The 16,274-nt window shown below is 38.4% G+C and overlaps 1 protein-coding gene across 1 annotated transcript in view; it reads left to right on the forward strand.

Moving 5' to 3' along the window:
• Positions 1-15,017, forward strand: part of CTNNA1 (catenin alpha 1) — a 183,954-nt gene extending 168,937 nt beyond the window's left edge. The window contains exons 15-18 of the mRNA XM_074960709.1: positions 510-691; positions 1,439-1,544; positions 9,684-9,818; positions 13,793-15,017. Coding sequence (XP_074816810.1) covers positions 510-691; positions 1,439-1,544; positions 9,684-9,818; positions 13,793-14,080 — 711 coding nt within the window. The 3' untranslated portion in view covers positions 14,081-15,017. The remainder of the gene's footprint in view (positions 1-509; positions 692-1,438; positions 1,545-9,683; positions 9,819-13,792) is intronic.
• Positions 15,018-16,274: the final 1,257 nt, after the last annotated feature.

The raw sequence follows: 16,274 nt of genomic DNA on the forward strand, positions 1-16,274 counted from the left end.
AGTTTAGGTCAGATTTCATTTTAAACAGGTTTATTTTCATAATGAAAAACTTAAAATAAAATCTGATTTTAATTTTAAAAAACATTGATTTTTTTATCCACCCTGATAGCTTGTCATTAAAACTATTGTATTTCACACAAAAAGATAATCTGTCCTCATTCACACAACTTTCCTTTGTGAAAAGGGAAGAGAAAATACTGTCTTACACCTTAAAATTCTTTGAAGGAGTCTAGCAATTTTATTAAACAGACATGATTACAGTTCTTGAAAAATCAACCCAGCAGCTTTCCAAGTAACCCTTATTCTGTAATGTTGGTAGATAATCATATAGTTGTAAACTTTTGGTTCAAGATGAGGAGAAATGGGCCTATCAGCCCTTTAGGTCAAAAGAAGCCTATTAAAGGTTATCTGTATGTGCATCACTTAGACTGATTATTAGTGACACTATTCAAAAAAGTCCTTTTTACAAATAACTGAATAAGGAAATATGGAAAATCACTTTATTTCAGGCTATCATGGCTCAACTCCCTCAAGAGCAAAAAGCTAAAATTGCTGAGCAAGTAGCAAGCTTCCAGGAAGAGAAGAGTAAATTGGATGCTGAAGTATCAAAATGGGATGACAGCGGTAATGATATTATTGTATTGGCAAAACAAATGTGTATGATTATGATGGAAATGACAGACTTCACCAGGTGAGTCTCTTTCACGTACTTAAACTTGGAAAGGTGCTAACTTTCTCAGATGTTCATCTTCTCTCAGTAAAATTCCCTGGCCAATATAACCCTAACTTTTCTAGGTGCAAATATTTGAAATTCCTGCATTTTTACAATTTTAGCTTTGAAGTAACAGTATTGTCGGTGTGTTTTTAATTTAAAAACTACACATCAGTACACTTACTGATGTGTAGTTTTCAAAACTTACAAATTGTCATAAATTGACCAGATAATAAATTGGTTTGTCTGTTCACGAATCTGGACTAGGGTTGTTTTCCTGAACATGTTTAAACTTGTCTTGTGGTTTGAAATTTAACAGTAAAGGTTTTATTTAAGCTGATAAGGTTTTTCTCAGGCATTGATTCCATAAAAACATAAGATAGTCACAGAACGTATGTAATTTCTGAAGTATTACCATGTATATTGCTTGAAACAATTGGTATAAATAGCCTAAAAAGCAGGGTTTTTTCACAAAACATGGGCCCTTTATAGACTTGACAAAGATGATTTGTGAACTCATTGAGGAAACTTAACTTACAAATGAGAGAGCTATTGATACGCTATAGCATGTGTGATAACTTTCCTGTGAGCTGCTTATTTTTATTATGCGAGTCCACGTTACCCATGTGAATACAGTTCAGTTAGGGAGTCTGAAAAACGGAATATATGAGAGAAGCAACATGCTTGTTTTTGGTGCCAAAAAGTAGAATCTGCTTTGTTTTGCAGAGGTAAAGGACCACTAAAAAATACATCAGATGTGATTAGTGCTGCCAAGAAAATTGCAGAGGCTGGGTCAAGGATGGACAAGCTAGGACGGGCTATTGCTGACCATGTAAGTAGTCCTTCATCTTCATAAGCCTCCATCACAACTGAGTAATTGTTCTGTGTGGATCCTTGAGAACATTTGGTTTTGGCGGCTTAAGTACTTACCTAGTTTTCTACAATCCCTTCCTGAATACAGCTCTTCTGACCTTGTTTCTCCCAACTGCTTTGCTACCCCATCAACATAAACCCCTGAACGCATACAGCAAAAATACTTCTAACAGCTCATTGTTTTAAATTAAGCACCTAGTTTCTTTATATTAGCTGAAAAGAATAGAATTTTTTTTGTCATACTCGAGATATCCCCGAGTGCTTCGCAAAGCAACAATGTGACTCTCTAGGCAATATAGTAAAGATCATTATGCTCCCAGCAATAGATCAGGCACAGCCTTGATTTTAATCTTCCTGTTTCTGCAGAGGTGTTTGAGAGTAGAGTTATCAGTGAGTTATATTTGAAATGCTCCACAGGATCTCTATCTTCTATATGGATATACGGGAGAGATGGGCAGAATAGGTTTATTATTCGTGTTTTATCCAAAGAGGACTACCATTCCCACTAATATTGCACTACAGTGTCAGCAGGGTAGGCAGCTGTTTCCTTATTCTGTACTTGAACTCGCCTGCTTAAAGCCCATTGGCAAGAGGACTATCAATGGAGCTTTGCTTTGTCACAGAAATGTTAACAGGGTTTAGCTTGATCAGTCATGTAATGAACCAAGTGCTCATGTCATCCCACAAGGTATTCATACCACAGTGACAATCACAATAAAACAAAAATCTTGTTTTATCAAAAATGATATCAGATAAGCACAGACATCTAACTAAGGCTAAAGAAATCTGTGGTGTTCATGATAGTCGGTGCTCCTGAGAGGCCCTGAAATACAAATAGCTTAGGTTTGAGGTTTGTCATTAACCAAGCTTTACTTTTGCACAGAGCTAAAGTAGTTTTTTTCACTCTCTCTCTCTCTCTCTCTCTCTCTGAATACAAATTCACAGCGTGATTCAAAAATGAGACAAATGTTTTTATTTAAACAAGAATTAACTCTTAAAAACAATGCAGATGTTTTATTTGTTTCATCCAGCTTCCAGAGACAGTCATTGTGACTAATATTAATGTATTAGTTTTACTGAATGTTTAATATTAATAAACTGCCAGCAGCTCAATGGGATAGTATGGAAAGGCTGCTTCAAATGGTCCCTCCCCCCCACTTGTCAGCAGTGAGTGAAGATATGGCATTAAGGTGAAGAATGGGGAGATGCCACCTCCTCAGACAAGGAGGGCAAGATTTCAGAATTAGCTTGCTTTCTGAAATCTACAGTGAACTCTGTTAGCTGAAGTCTTCTGTTGTTACAAATTAAACTAGTGTTCCACGCACACACTGCAGATGATGAAAAGGCCATGATGTGTGCTCACAACAAATAGACAATAAAACTCTTTAAACGCATATTTTGGATTACTTTGACTGGAAAAGTCATTTTTTAAAAAAATTAACAGGTATCGTGAGGAGATGGGGAGACAAGCAGGAGGTGACTGTTAGTCATATTGGCAAGACTATAACTATTTTCAAACCCTATATTCTTCTAAAGCTTTCAGTTTATATGTTTCATTGAGTCTGCTTGCATACTCATAGGTCTTGGCTACACTTGCAGCAGCATGTAGGGCATATGTAACTACATATGGCAGGGAGAGGCTCGGACAGGAGGGAAAGGCTTCAGCAGCGGGGACACTCTGTTCTTGTCACCTAGGCCATGCCTCTCAGTCTACGCTGCTATTTATACCTGTGGTAGCTGTGTGTGTAGTGGCTGTGCTCTGCACGTCACCATAAAGTGTGGATGTACCTATAGAAATCGGTTCAGTAATCTGTTAATGTAGAACTATTTGATAATTACAGAAGACTTGCAATACAGCTATTCCAATGGAGTGTTAATGCCTTCATATGCCAAGGGCAGGAACTGAACTAAGGGGTGCACTGTCATGTTGTGTTAACCACATGGCACTAGGTGAATCGTGACCCTCATGTTAGTGTGTCAGAAAATCCTAACTCTTGCTCTCAGATAGTTTTATAGCTTTTATGGCCTCAAAGGAAATGTGCTATTATCAAAGGTATTTCAAGTCAGCTGAAAAGTGTCTAGCTTCAGATTTTCCCAAAGGTGTTTCATCTTTCGCTCAAAATATCAGGATTTTTTTGAATGGGGGGAATATCAGTAAGATGCAAATACCTCAAGAAATTGAAATGATTGCAGCACAATGGAGGTTTTCATAAAATTCATTCTCCTGTCTCTACGAGAACACTTACAAATCACTCTGACAATATTTCTGTTGCTTCCAATCTTTGATAGTTGTAGGAGGTACATCAATTGCCAATTTGTGAAATCACAGTGAACCAGTAGGGAAAGCTTATGCATTTCCCCAGCTTTCCAATAAAGTAATAGCAGTCTCTCCTAGCGCCCTTACATTAGGCAAGATTTTGATTATGCCTAATGCTAACACAATGTAAGGCTGCTTTTGGAAAACTGTATTCTGATGTAGGATTAGTGTTTTCTCATTTGGCTGCTGCTGCTGTGTGTTGCCAAAATGATTATCCAGTAGCAATAAACATTTTTCCTCCACTAAATGTCCTCTTACAGGTTTTGTAACTGCTCCATGATGCAAAACTCATGTATTATGCATGTAGTGGAATTTGCTGTCTGGGTCACTGGCGCAGTGTCAAGGTTTAACCCACAAAAATTAACAATGTTCAGATTCTAAAATGGGGGTATCATGCTGGAAAGGAAAATGGCTCTGCCTGCCAACTTGAACCTATCAGTTGCTTTCTGTTAGTAAGCAAATTCCAATGGAGTGGCCTTGTTTTCTTTAAGAAAGTTTTGTTCCATTTCTTAGGAGGTCTTGTAAAAATGTGGACACATTTTTAATGCATGGTGTTTTTGTCAGGTCTGTATGATTAACAATCTGAGGTTTGAGTTTTAACAGCCAAATCTTGTTGAACTTTTCTAAGTGCCTCAGCAAGTTTTCCAGTTTTGAGCTATTGGAGGCCAACTGATGAATGTGAATGACATTGACTTCCTCTAACAGTCACAGAGATGGGTACCTCACTGATGGGAGCCATACCACAGCAGATTAATGCTCCATCTAGTCAGACAGGACACTGGACAATGGCCAATACAAGATCTTTTTGAGGGAGCTGCAAAAAATGTCATGGGAGTTAAGAATAACTTGCTCATAGTGGTCATTTCTTCCTGACCCCCCCAATCAGTTAATGACTGATTTATCCCCTGAAATGTTACTTAATTTTCTTTCTTTCACAAGTTAATTGGCTGATAAAGAAGTGTTTATTTTTTAGCGGTTTTAAATTTGCCTTTTAGTTTAATTAAAATCCTTGTTGCCATAACATGAAGGGGCAGTGATACATTGGGTGCTCCTATTTAATCTTCTTGATACCATTCCTTATCTTGTATACCTTTATCATCATGTTCACTTTCATTCATCGTACTCTGTGAACTAAACAATCTTGGAACAAACCTCCCATCCCCACCCCCATGTCTGCAATCAGCTTTTAGAAGTAGTGTGACTGGAACTGAACACAGGTTTCCAGGTGATGATGTTCTATTGTGGTGTTCCACCATACAAACCCATAATACATTATTTTCTATCCCATTCCTTATGCAGCTGAACAATATTTTCTTTCTTTACAATTGCTGAACATGCAGCAGCTCTCATTCATTGAGCTATCTATAGTGAGGCCAATGTCTGTTTCCTTAATTTGAAACGCAATAAAATGCCTAAGTAGTTCAAATTATTCCTTCCAATATGCGATGTTTTGTAGTTGTGGGGCAGGTGAATGCCAGAAACAGAACCTGATTCTTTTATATATCTCTGTCAGGGACTTTGTATGTGCCACTGGGCAATGACTTAAACCAACCTTTTCACACATGGCTACTAGTTATGTGTTGCCTATCCTGAAAATCAGGCTCAAGGTGTCTTAAAGGCTGACACTCACAGCTACAACTGAAGTCAGTGTAACCTTTGGTTACTCAGCAAGGCAGTGTAATCTGAAGGAATGTTAAGTGGTAGGAGTCAGGAGGTCCTGATTTCTAGTCTAGGCTCAAACACTGATTCAGTATGAAGCTGGGCAAGTCATTTGGTCTTCCTCTGTTTCTCCATCTGTTGTCAGTTGTTGGCTACGTTCGTTCTCTCTGCATGCTGCACCGGCTCTGGCCAGATAGCCCATACAGCAGACTTTGATCGAATTGCCCAGGAAGACCACAGACTCCGTTCAATGGCAAAGGCACTTGGCCAGGTTTATTGCCAACAAAGCAGGGTATTAGTGCCCTATATGTGCTACAGGTACACTTAATACATGTATTCCCATCACGATGAACTTGGCTGAGTGAGTGACGGGACTTTCCACTCCCCCCTAGCCGGAGAGAGACACCCACTCAGTGACCCCTCTTTTATACACTGTTACAAACAAGTTTTATGTATTGCCCTTCTGGTGTGGTTAGTTACCGCCCTTTACTTTGTACATGTTGGTTCAATCAAAACATCTCTAGCTGTTACCCTGTCATCCTGACCTTACCCTTCGGAAGGGTCAGTGTGTCCTGTATCATGTTCGGGGAGTTAGTTTACACCATAACCTTGTATTGGAGTGTTCTGGCACGATCCTTCTGGAATGTATTTATGTGAATACATAGTGCTTAGGAGTGCTTGTGTTTTTGAAATGCCAGCCCTGTTCATGTATCGGATAGTGAACCTGCAAGCAGGCATCTGCCTTGTAACAGGGCTTACTCTTGCTAACTTTGCTTAATATCAGCCGGGCCTGACTTTTGGTCACTTTAATTCAGGCTCTGGACATCATACCAGGCCCCATGCTTCAAGCTCTCTTTCTACTACAAGTGTGTAGCTGCCTACCTTTCAGGAATTGGAGGATTAATTGTCTGTACAGTGCTTTATATGTTGAGTGCTATAAAAATGCTAAATGCTCTGGAAGATGCAGGTCTCAGGTGACTGCAGCCAAACTTGAGTCACTTAGCACGCAGAACTAGTGGAGACACCTGTTGATGTTGGGCTTAATCTCTCTTGGCCTCATTATATAGACCATTTTAATTTTGGCATTTGATAACTCTTGAGTGCTCAACCCTGCAACGTTAATGTCCTTTCAGTGTCTGTAATTGATAAATATGCTAAACTCCAGTATTGGTACTGAATTTTGTGACCCTTTCCTGCTAACCTTTTGCCATGGTGAAAACTGACCATTTATTCTTTTTGTTATGTGTCCCTTTATCTAGTTGCTAACATGAAAGGATGTTAATTCTCACCCTGTGACATGGTTTTCTTACCAGCCTCTCTTGAGGGACTTTGTCAAAAGCTTTTTGAAATTCCAGATTGTCAGCCAGTTCTCCTTTATCCACTATTTTGTTGACATACACAAAGAACTTTAATAGGTTAGAGAGAGACACTTTTCTTTGCAGAAGCCATGCCAGTTAGCCGTGCTACTGACATTTTTAAAGATAACTACAATACATGCTAAACTCCAGTCTTCCTATACACTATGTGATTGTGTATATATCCTCTTCATCTCAAATGTACAGAGCATATTGTGGACTGTGGCTGCCACTCAGATGGGCTCCTCTGTTTTTCATATGGGAATGAGGCTGAGAAACACCAGAGCACTTGAATGAGGAGTACTTGTGGCACCTTAGAGACTAATAAATTTATTTGAGCATACGCTTTTGTGGACTAAAATCCACTTCATCCGATGCCTGCAGTGGAAAATACAGTAGGAAGATATATATGTACACCGAGAACATGAAAAAATATGTGGACAGAGTTGGCAACCGGCTTTGTTGCAAGGATAGGTTCCTGGGTTAGTGTTTTTGTTGTGTGGTGTGTGGTTGGTTGCTGGTGAGTGTTTGTTTGTTTCAGGTTGGGGGGCTGACTGTAAATAAGGACTGGTCTGTCTCCCAAGATCTGTGAGAGTGAGGGATCGTCTTTCAGGATAAGGTTGTAGATCCTTGGTGATGTGCTGGAGAGGTTTTAGTTGGGGGCTGAAGGTGACGGCTAGTGGCGTTCTGTTACTTTCTTTGTTGGGCCTGTCCTGTAGTAGGTAACTTCTGGGTACTCTTCTGGCTCTGTCAATCTGTTTCTTCACTTCAGCAGGTGGGTATTGTAGTTGTAAGATTGCTTGATAGAGATCTTGTAGGTGTTTGCCTCTGTCAGAGGGGTTGGAGCAAATGCGGTTGTATCTTAGATGTACCTATCCTTGCAGCCCTTTGCCAACTCTGTCCACATATCTATTTAGGGGACACCGTCATAGGACCTAATCACATCAGCCACACTATCAGAGGCTCATTCACCTGCACATCTACCAATGTGATATATGCCATCATGAGCCAGCAATGCCCCTCTGCCGTGTACATTGGCCAAACCGGACAGTCTCTACGTAAAAGAATAAGTGGACACAAATCAGATGTCAAGAATTGTAACATTCAAAAACCAGTCGGAGAACACTTCAACCTCCCTGGTCACTCGATTACAGACCTAAAATGGCACTACTACAACAAAAAAACTTCAGCAGTTTCTCGTTGGAATTTGTTTTTGAATTGGAATTAATTTGCAAACTGGACACCATTAAATTAGGCTTGAATAAAGACTGGGAGTGGATGGGTCATTAGACAAAGTAAAACTATTTCCCTATGCTTATTTTTCCCCCTACTGTTACTCATACCTTCTTGTCAACTGTTGGAAATGGGCCATCCTGATTATCACTACAAAAGGGTTTTTTTGTTTTTTCTCCTGCTGCTAATAGCTCACCTTAACTGATCACTCTCATTATAGTGGGTATGGCAACACCCATTTTTTCATGTGTTGTGTGTGCGTGCGTACGTACGTACCTACTGTATTTTCCACTGCATACATCTGATGAAGTGGGTTTTAGCCCATGAAAGCTTATGATCAAATACATTTGTTAGTATCTAAGGTGCCACAAGTACTCCTCGTTTTTTTTGCTGACACAGACTAACACGGCTTCCACTCTGAAACCTGTCACCAGAGCACTTGACTCTTTAAGGTCATTCAACATATTTCCACCTTGTTCTATCAGGGGAGCATATTCTCCTTCCACAATGCACCACAAGGGCTGAACAAATGGGCTTCTCTATTGCGGTACTGTGCCCAATAGTCAGTTTATTACACAGCTAAAAAATTTATATCTGTGTGATTTAATGCAATAGCATTTGCTGAAGCACTTTCATGCCTTGTCAGGAATCGAGTTACCACACTGATAAGAGGTTTGAGGTAGTCAGGACCACGTATCTGTTCTTTTGGAGATATTACGTAAGAGGAATTACAGGGGTCGTTATTCACTAGTGCAAGCATTTCATTTAAAATGGAAGATCAGCATCCGAGGCACTATTCTTGATTAAGAGTTGCAAGTAGGATTTACAAGTGCTAACTTGAGATCCTAGGATGCAAAGTGCTGTATCAGTGCTTCACAAATGCATCTTCAGTATCTATGTGGTATGCAAATACTATACCTATTAGCAAAACAGGTGTAGAAAGGCTAGGAAATTTTTCCAAGATCACACAACAAGGCTAGTGAAAGAGCAGATGAGAACATGAAAGTCCTGTCTCCCAATGCCAACTTTTGAGAACACATTTTGATTGCACAGTGGATTTATCATCTCTTGCAAGTCAATGACTTCTCATCCTACAATCTCAACATTTAGCAGATACTAATGTTTAATGACTTCTAAATGCAATTTTGCTGCTAGTTAACTTAGGTTTAAATAAGGGGTTTGAACTCAAATGCAAGAAATTCTTCAAAATTATCATTTGCCTTACATTACTAGAAATATTGTGTGGCGTTAGTGGTATGTCAGAACTGTTGTACAGATATTACAAATGTGTACTCCATTTTTAATATGATCACTTATTACTGCAGTGTTTCTTTATTCACTTTTTTCATACCATTTGTCATTGAAAGTAGATGGCTGGATGTCTATAAATCCATAAAATGAATGTATTCATCATGATAGATACATAGCTGAACAAGTTAAGCTTCTTTTTGATTGACCTGTGTCAGGGTAGTTAGCTTTAAAAATTAGTATTCTTGCTTTTCAAAATTCTGACATAACAATTTTCTATTTTCAGTGCCCAGATTCTGCCTGCAAACAAGACCTTCTAGCCTATCTACAGCGTATTGCTTTATACTGCCATCAATTGAACATCTGTAGCAAAGTTAAGGCAGAAGTTCAAAACCTTGGAGGAGAACTGGTGGTCTCTGGGGTATGTAAGATCTGATAGTTCCATTTCATGTTTTTCTTTCTAGGTTGAACAGTTTTCCCAGTTTAAGCTTTTGTGTTAAAGGCTTACAGACAAAGTGAAAGGCACATGAGTTTGTCCAAACTTTAAACCCTTGCAAGTTTTATAACTGCCTCTACTTGAAGGCAGAATCAGCATCATAATAATCTTCGAACTACTTTTCAGCTTTCATTACTAGCTGATAACCCTCAGCAAGACATTTCACTATAAATTTGTAATGCTCTACCACTTTTTCCACAGGCTATTGATTTTACATACAGTGGGATTAAATCATCTTAATCAGCATAATTTTATATACATTTCTTAATCTACCCCATGTTTTCATAGAGACTTTGAACAGGGTGGCCTTGTAATTATCTAGGGGTATTTATTTCAAAATAACTATGCCTGAAGTTAAACTTTTTTTAGTTGCTCCACTATTTGGTAACAGCTGAAAGCTGCTGTAAGGCCAACCTCATTCCTTACTCTGGACATCCAATTTAGTAAATGCATTCTTGTCTTCATTGTACTGCAGACTTTTTTTCCTCACTGAGAAGAATCTGCATGCTGTCGATTACATAGGAGGGAAACAGCTAAATTTATGAAATCTTTTGCCATGCTCCAACTTGTTTACTATAGTCACTTATGTTCTAATTGGGTGAAAGCAGCAATGATGCTGGGGAGTTAATACAGGGTCTAGTCTATGGAGGGACAAAAGGGATTGGTAACTCAGTACTAACAGTTGAGTCATTAAAAGTAAATTTAAAATCTGATCTTTCCTAAGGTGTTTCATATACTAGAAACCTTTATACAGTTCCTCATTTGTGCAAGTATCTTGTACAGTTTCTCACTTTACTGCTTTTTGCACTGACAAGTGGCTGCTGGAAGGAATGTAGGAATAGCTGCATAATAGCCGAGCAAAATGGGAAACAAAATGTAATAGAAACAGTTCTGGCAACAGAACATACTTTTACATAATGTTAGCACCTTTATGTCAGAGAGAGAATTCTCTGCCACCCTCTCACTACTGGCAGCAGGACATGCTCAAACTGCCAGAAGTGAGGAACTGAGCGATAAGATGCAGCAGAACGTGTTGCTATGTATCTGTGATGCATGGCTGTTATCTGTGGAGCTGAAGGCATTGTGGTGTCCAAATATTAGATATGTCCTTATACAAGAATGTGCTCTAGGGTTTTACTGTGATTATAAAATTCCTTTTTAATTTTACATATCCTTCAGACATAAATTAGTTCATATTAGTAGGCTAGTATCTTTACTACAGTCTCCTTATCTTTATCTCTTTTCATTGAATAAGAACATGGCTAAATGTTCCCACACTTTTTGGCCTCTACCAGATTACTGGATGAAAATCTGTGCTGTAAAAGATAGTCCACTGCCTCCCATTGAATCAGGCACTGTCTTTAAAAAATAAATATTAACAATTTGTACCCTGAACTAAAAATACACACACAATTCCAGAGCAAGAATTTGGCAAAGCATCAGTGAGCAACTGGAGTGAACTATGGCAAAGAGAATACAAGCAGAAAAATTCAGGAATTTAGTTGCTTCCTTCCCACATGTTTTGCATAATACAGATTTTCTTCACAGTGGGAAAAATTCTGTAAAGAGCAGTGAAGATAAAAATATATTTTTCCAAATTGATGGTTAGGTTAAGGACAGCAGGTTAGATTGATTGAATGGAGGGGAGCACACCAGGGCCCAGCACAGACTTGTCATTCAGATCTGGTCACTAGCTACCAAATTGTGAGCTCCCTGAGGCAAGGGCTCTCTTAATCGGTAAAGCATCAAGCATACTGGAGCGATATAAATCATAGGGGGAGTCTGAAGTAGTTATACCACTTCTGGATCATGCAGCCTGAAAACTGCTTCAGACCATTCTAGGACCTACAACAAGCAGTTTTTTGAAAAGCTGTAATTTTTTTTTTTTTTTTAAAGGACACAGACCCTGAGAACAGCAGGCCCTCTGAAAAAGAAATAGCCATTTTGCTGTTAGCAGCTCCCTGAAACAATCTACTCAGTGAATCTGCAGCTCGGGTTAGAATCCAAGTGCTGCAACGTGCTTCTTAAGCAGTTTATTATCCTAAAATGTCTTGAGTTCTAGGGAGGAAATACTTGATCTGGGCACTTGGAGTGCCCTTACACGTGCTTGATGTAGTTGGCCAGTCTATGCAGATGTGATGTATCACATTAGTCAATGGTTAGGTCTCTTTCAAAGCCAGGACACGGTCTTATTTTTTCAAGAGACTCCAAGAATTGCTTAGTGGCTGCACCAGTTTGCTGGCAAAGCAGCCAATATGCAGTTTGACTAGAATGAAAAGGAAGCACATAGTGCAACTGCACAACCCCAAGACTGGCATGCCAACCAGTTCTTTAAAATGTAGTAATTTACCAAGAGGTAAAAATATCAGCTTAAGTGTAGTTGTGCAGTGAGCTTCCAAAAGGCAACAAGTGGTATGATACCTGCTTAATACCCAGGCTTTCAGTTAGAACAGAAATTTTAATAAAATCAAGGGTCACTAAAGATCAGCAATGTGGTCTACAGCCTGTTCTGAGTGTCCCAATCAATCTGACTGTTAGTTTGCCCAGGGGGTTATACATGTGAACTCTCAAGTGTATGTAGCTATTCCTTTTGTTATACGTATGGGCACTCGTGGCAATAAAGTAGACTTAAAATATGTTGTTTTAAAATGGCAGTGAGTTATAATAGGTCAGACGCATAAGCTGCATAGTGTTGGGCTCAAAGTAGACTCCTAGAATTGGAGAGGATAAGCCATTATTTCAGCAAGACTGTGTGGTATTGGTCTGTCTTGATGCACACAGCCTTCATGTCCTAGATCTTGCTCAGACATTTGTCCAGCTTCTTCCCCTAGTTCAGCTCTCATCTGCCCCAGTGTCTTTCTCCATTGCATTTTTGCATGTTCTTCCTTCTGCACCTCCTTGCCATAAATACAGTTCCTTCAGACTGCCCCTTCCTTTCAACTTCTCTTTAAAAAGGACCTTGGCATGAGCAACAGAGAAGCTGAGTTCCATTCCTCTCCTTAAGTTCCCCTTTTTTTCCATAATAAAAATTGCTAAGTAAATAAACTACATTTGGGTGCCCAAATTACAGCCCAAAGGCAGCCTCTATCTATTACCATTAATATGAAGATACATCCAGCAGAAACTTGAGTTCCTAGCATGTAATCCTTCATGCCATACCTGTCTGAACTGCAGCAGTGCTTGCAGGCATCTCGTGTCTCTGTAAACCACACCCCCATATGAAAAGAGGACAGCCGACATAATCTGCTCAATTTTGTGCGAATTGGATGTGGCCCTCTACTCCACTGGTTCATCTCCTACGCTGGTAATTTGGCAGGAGCTAAAATTTGGTCTCCCAGAGTATAATTTTACCCTTCATCTTTTCCTTACTCTAAAAGAACTTTGTTTTCTCTAATGCAGCTTTCCTCTTTTTAATCTTTCTTGCGTGGACTTCATCACTGCATAATAGTACGTTCCTCTTAATATGATTTAATATGCCATTGTGACTTAAATATTTATCAGTCAGCGATTAAGATATCCTCATAGCTATAATACACTTAATTGAAGTGGAAGCTTCTGTGATAGGGCAGCCACAAGACTGACAGCAGGCAGCCACAAGACTGACAGCAAACAGCCAAGTACAAATATTTTAAATAGTCATAAATATGGAAAAGGCACCATTGAGAGCACAGAAATACTGCTCATTTGTCTGATGGCATGAGTCAGTTTCTCATCACCAAGAGTCAGAAAACATAGCATCATTTTTGGAAATCCTTCTGAGGGTGCCTTTAAAAAGAAGATGAATTACCTTAAAATATTCTAAGAATTCTAGAAACCTCTTGCATTTGCTTAGTTCTTGCAGTGCGTAGCGAGTCATGGGCATTGCCAAACACAGATGATGATTATGATATCTATTGTAGGTGGACAGTGCTATGTCTCTGATCCAGGCTGCAAAGAATCTGATGAATGCAGTGGTGCAAACTGTGAAGGCTTCCTATGTGGCATCTACTAAATATCAAAAGTCCCAAGGAATGGCTTCCCTGAACCTTCCTGCTGTGTCTTGGAAAATGAAGGCTCCAGAGAAGAAACCTCTGGTCAAGAGAGAGAAACAGGATGAAACTCAAACCAAAATCAAAAGAGCATCCCAGAAGAAGCATGTTAATCCTGTGCAGGCTCTCAGCGAGTTCAAGGCAATGGAGAGTATTTAAAGAGAAGTTTTTCCACTACTGCTACTTCCAGAACTTTACTTTTAATATTCTAAGGATTTCAAAAGTTTACTATTCATTAAAATGTATTTACTTAATATAATTTGGATAACTTTGTTTAGATTACATGGGGAAATACTCCAAATTTATAAATTCAATCAATACAACCTCAGTCTGCAAATGTTTTAATATTAGGTTGCTTTTAGACTTCAGGGGCATATTTCTAGGTGACAATTATTTTGTATAACTGTGCTAAACTAAAATATATCCTATAACCAAAGAATCTTACAGTAACACTAATCATTAACCTTAATAGTTGGATCATGTTATGCCTTTCAGTGACTGCAGTTTTACATTGTGATCAAGAGGAAAACATCACTCAAAAGAGAGAATTAAATTACTGATGGGTGCATTCATGTGTTCACATATGGTGTGTGCAGGGGATAAACTTTGTGTGTTAGAGTATGAGGATAGCAGGTGCTAACTGTGCTTCTTATACAATAAGGCAGCAGTGGAAAAACATCTGGGAAAGTAATACACTGTTGCACACTTTTCTGACCTTTGATTTTTGGGTTTGATTTTTCTTTTTTAATTTGGAATAGAACTTTTTGTTGCATTTGTTTAAAATTGCTGTTTTCCAAGATACTACTTGAGCTGTGGGTATTAGAGCTATTTGACAGAAAATGGTGAGTCATGCCCATTAGAGCATCTTGAGGGTAAAGTATTTTCTGGTTACTTTGCAATAGGCCTTTTGTTAAGGGTTTTTCATGTATGTCTCTCCAGGAGGAGAACCCATAAGAAATTCAGTAAAACATATAATGCATCATGGAGGAAACTGATTACTTTTTTTATGACACAAAATGAGAATTTTAATGCTTGGTTACAAATTACTAATGTACTTTGCCGCAGGACACTAATAAAGTTGCTTTATCAGCTCGTGTGTTGTCGTGCTGTAAATTTAGCATTTTCCCCCCAGCATTCAAATGCAAATTCATCATTGTACTCATTTCTGATAATTGCTATGCATCCTGCCTTAGGCTTGCAAAGAAATCCAGCAATAGTGTTTATTCAGGCTACAGTTTAGATTTTGCATTATTTGTGATAACTTTAGCTACAAGGTATAATTTTGCTGTCTTATTTAAATTTTATGAATTTGTTTAAAAAAAAAAGTTAGTGCATTGTAGAGGTCAAAGTTTGCTTTGCTGTATTTAAAAGCACACTTTTTAAAAAAAGAAAATGACCTGTTCTGGATTTAATCATTTTGACGGTAATTAAATTTTATAGAGCCAGTCATTGCTGTGTTAAGAAGGTATGGCTTGATTTACCTTGATCAACGTAGCAATTTACTACGCTTTTTAAAATAAATCAGACTTAAAATATATTCAGGGTATTGCTACTTCAGTACAAAAATGCTGATCAGAATAAGCATTTACATCACTCATATAAGGTTTCTGTAAGGATTTTTTTGCTGAATTTATTCTGTTTTCCAAGCAAATTATATCTTGTCCTCTTCAATATAAGTGTACTGTCTGTATTATATAAGAGCTTTTATGCTACCCTACAAATGTGCGGAATTTATATATACTATAGGCAAAATGGATCTGTTTTTAAAAGATGACTCAAAGTATGCCAGAGGCACTGGCATTCAAGGGTTAATAGCTAGTTTCTTTGCACACAATGTTGGAAGAGTCATTTTTGTTCTTAAGGTTAAAATAACATTATTTTAAAGGTTATCTGCCCTAGGCTGTTTAGTGACTCTCTCACCAAAATAAACACATTACCTTAGTTTAAAAAAATTTGATTAGCTTAAAAAACTCTCTAGATGTTCGGAAAAATTAAAGTAGTAATCTTTATTTTTATTTAAAAGTTGGCTAGCTATTGTATTTTGTATGCAGAACTTATAAGTCATTAAGGTAGCAACAAATTTCAATATAGCCACAATTGATTTAAATTTAATTTGAAAATCCAAATCAAATGCCACGAAGCCAAATTTAGCAAGAGGCTGAACTAGTCCTTCATCTGGAGGATTAAAACAAGCTAGAGTGGTTTAAGGGTTACATCTTGCAAGAAGGCAGGGATTTCTCAGAGAGGATGTGGGAGAGAACTCAACAGTTACTGAAGTTAGAGTGGGGGTGATTTCTGAGAGAGGAGGGGAGAGGCTATGAAAACTGGAGGGCAAGTTAGAACTGAATAGGGA

The sequence above is a fragment of the Natator depressus genome, chromosome 8 (assembly GCF_965152275.1).
Source record: "Natator depressus isolate rNatDep1 chromosome 8, rNatDep2.hap1, whole genome shotgun sequence".
NCBI classification, from domain to species: domain Eukaryota; kingdom Metazoa; phylum Chordata; order Testudines; family Cheloniidae; genus Natator; species Natator depressus.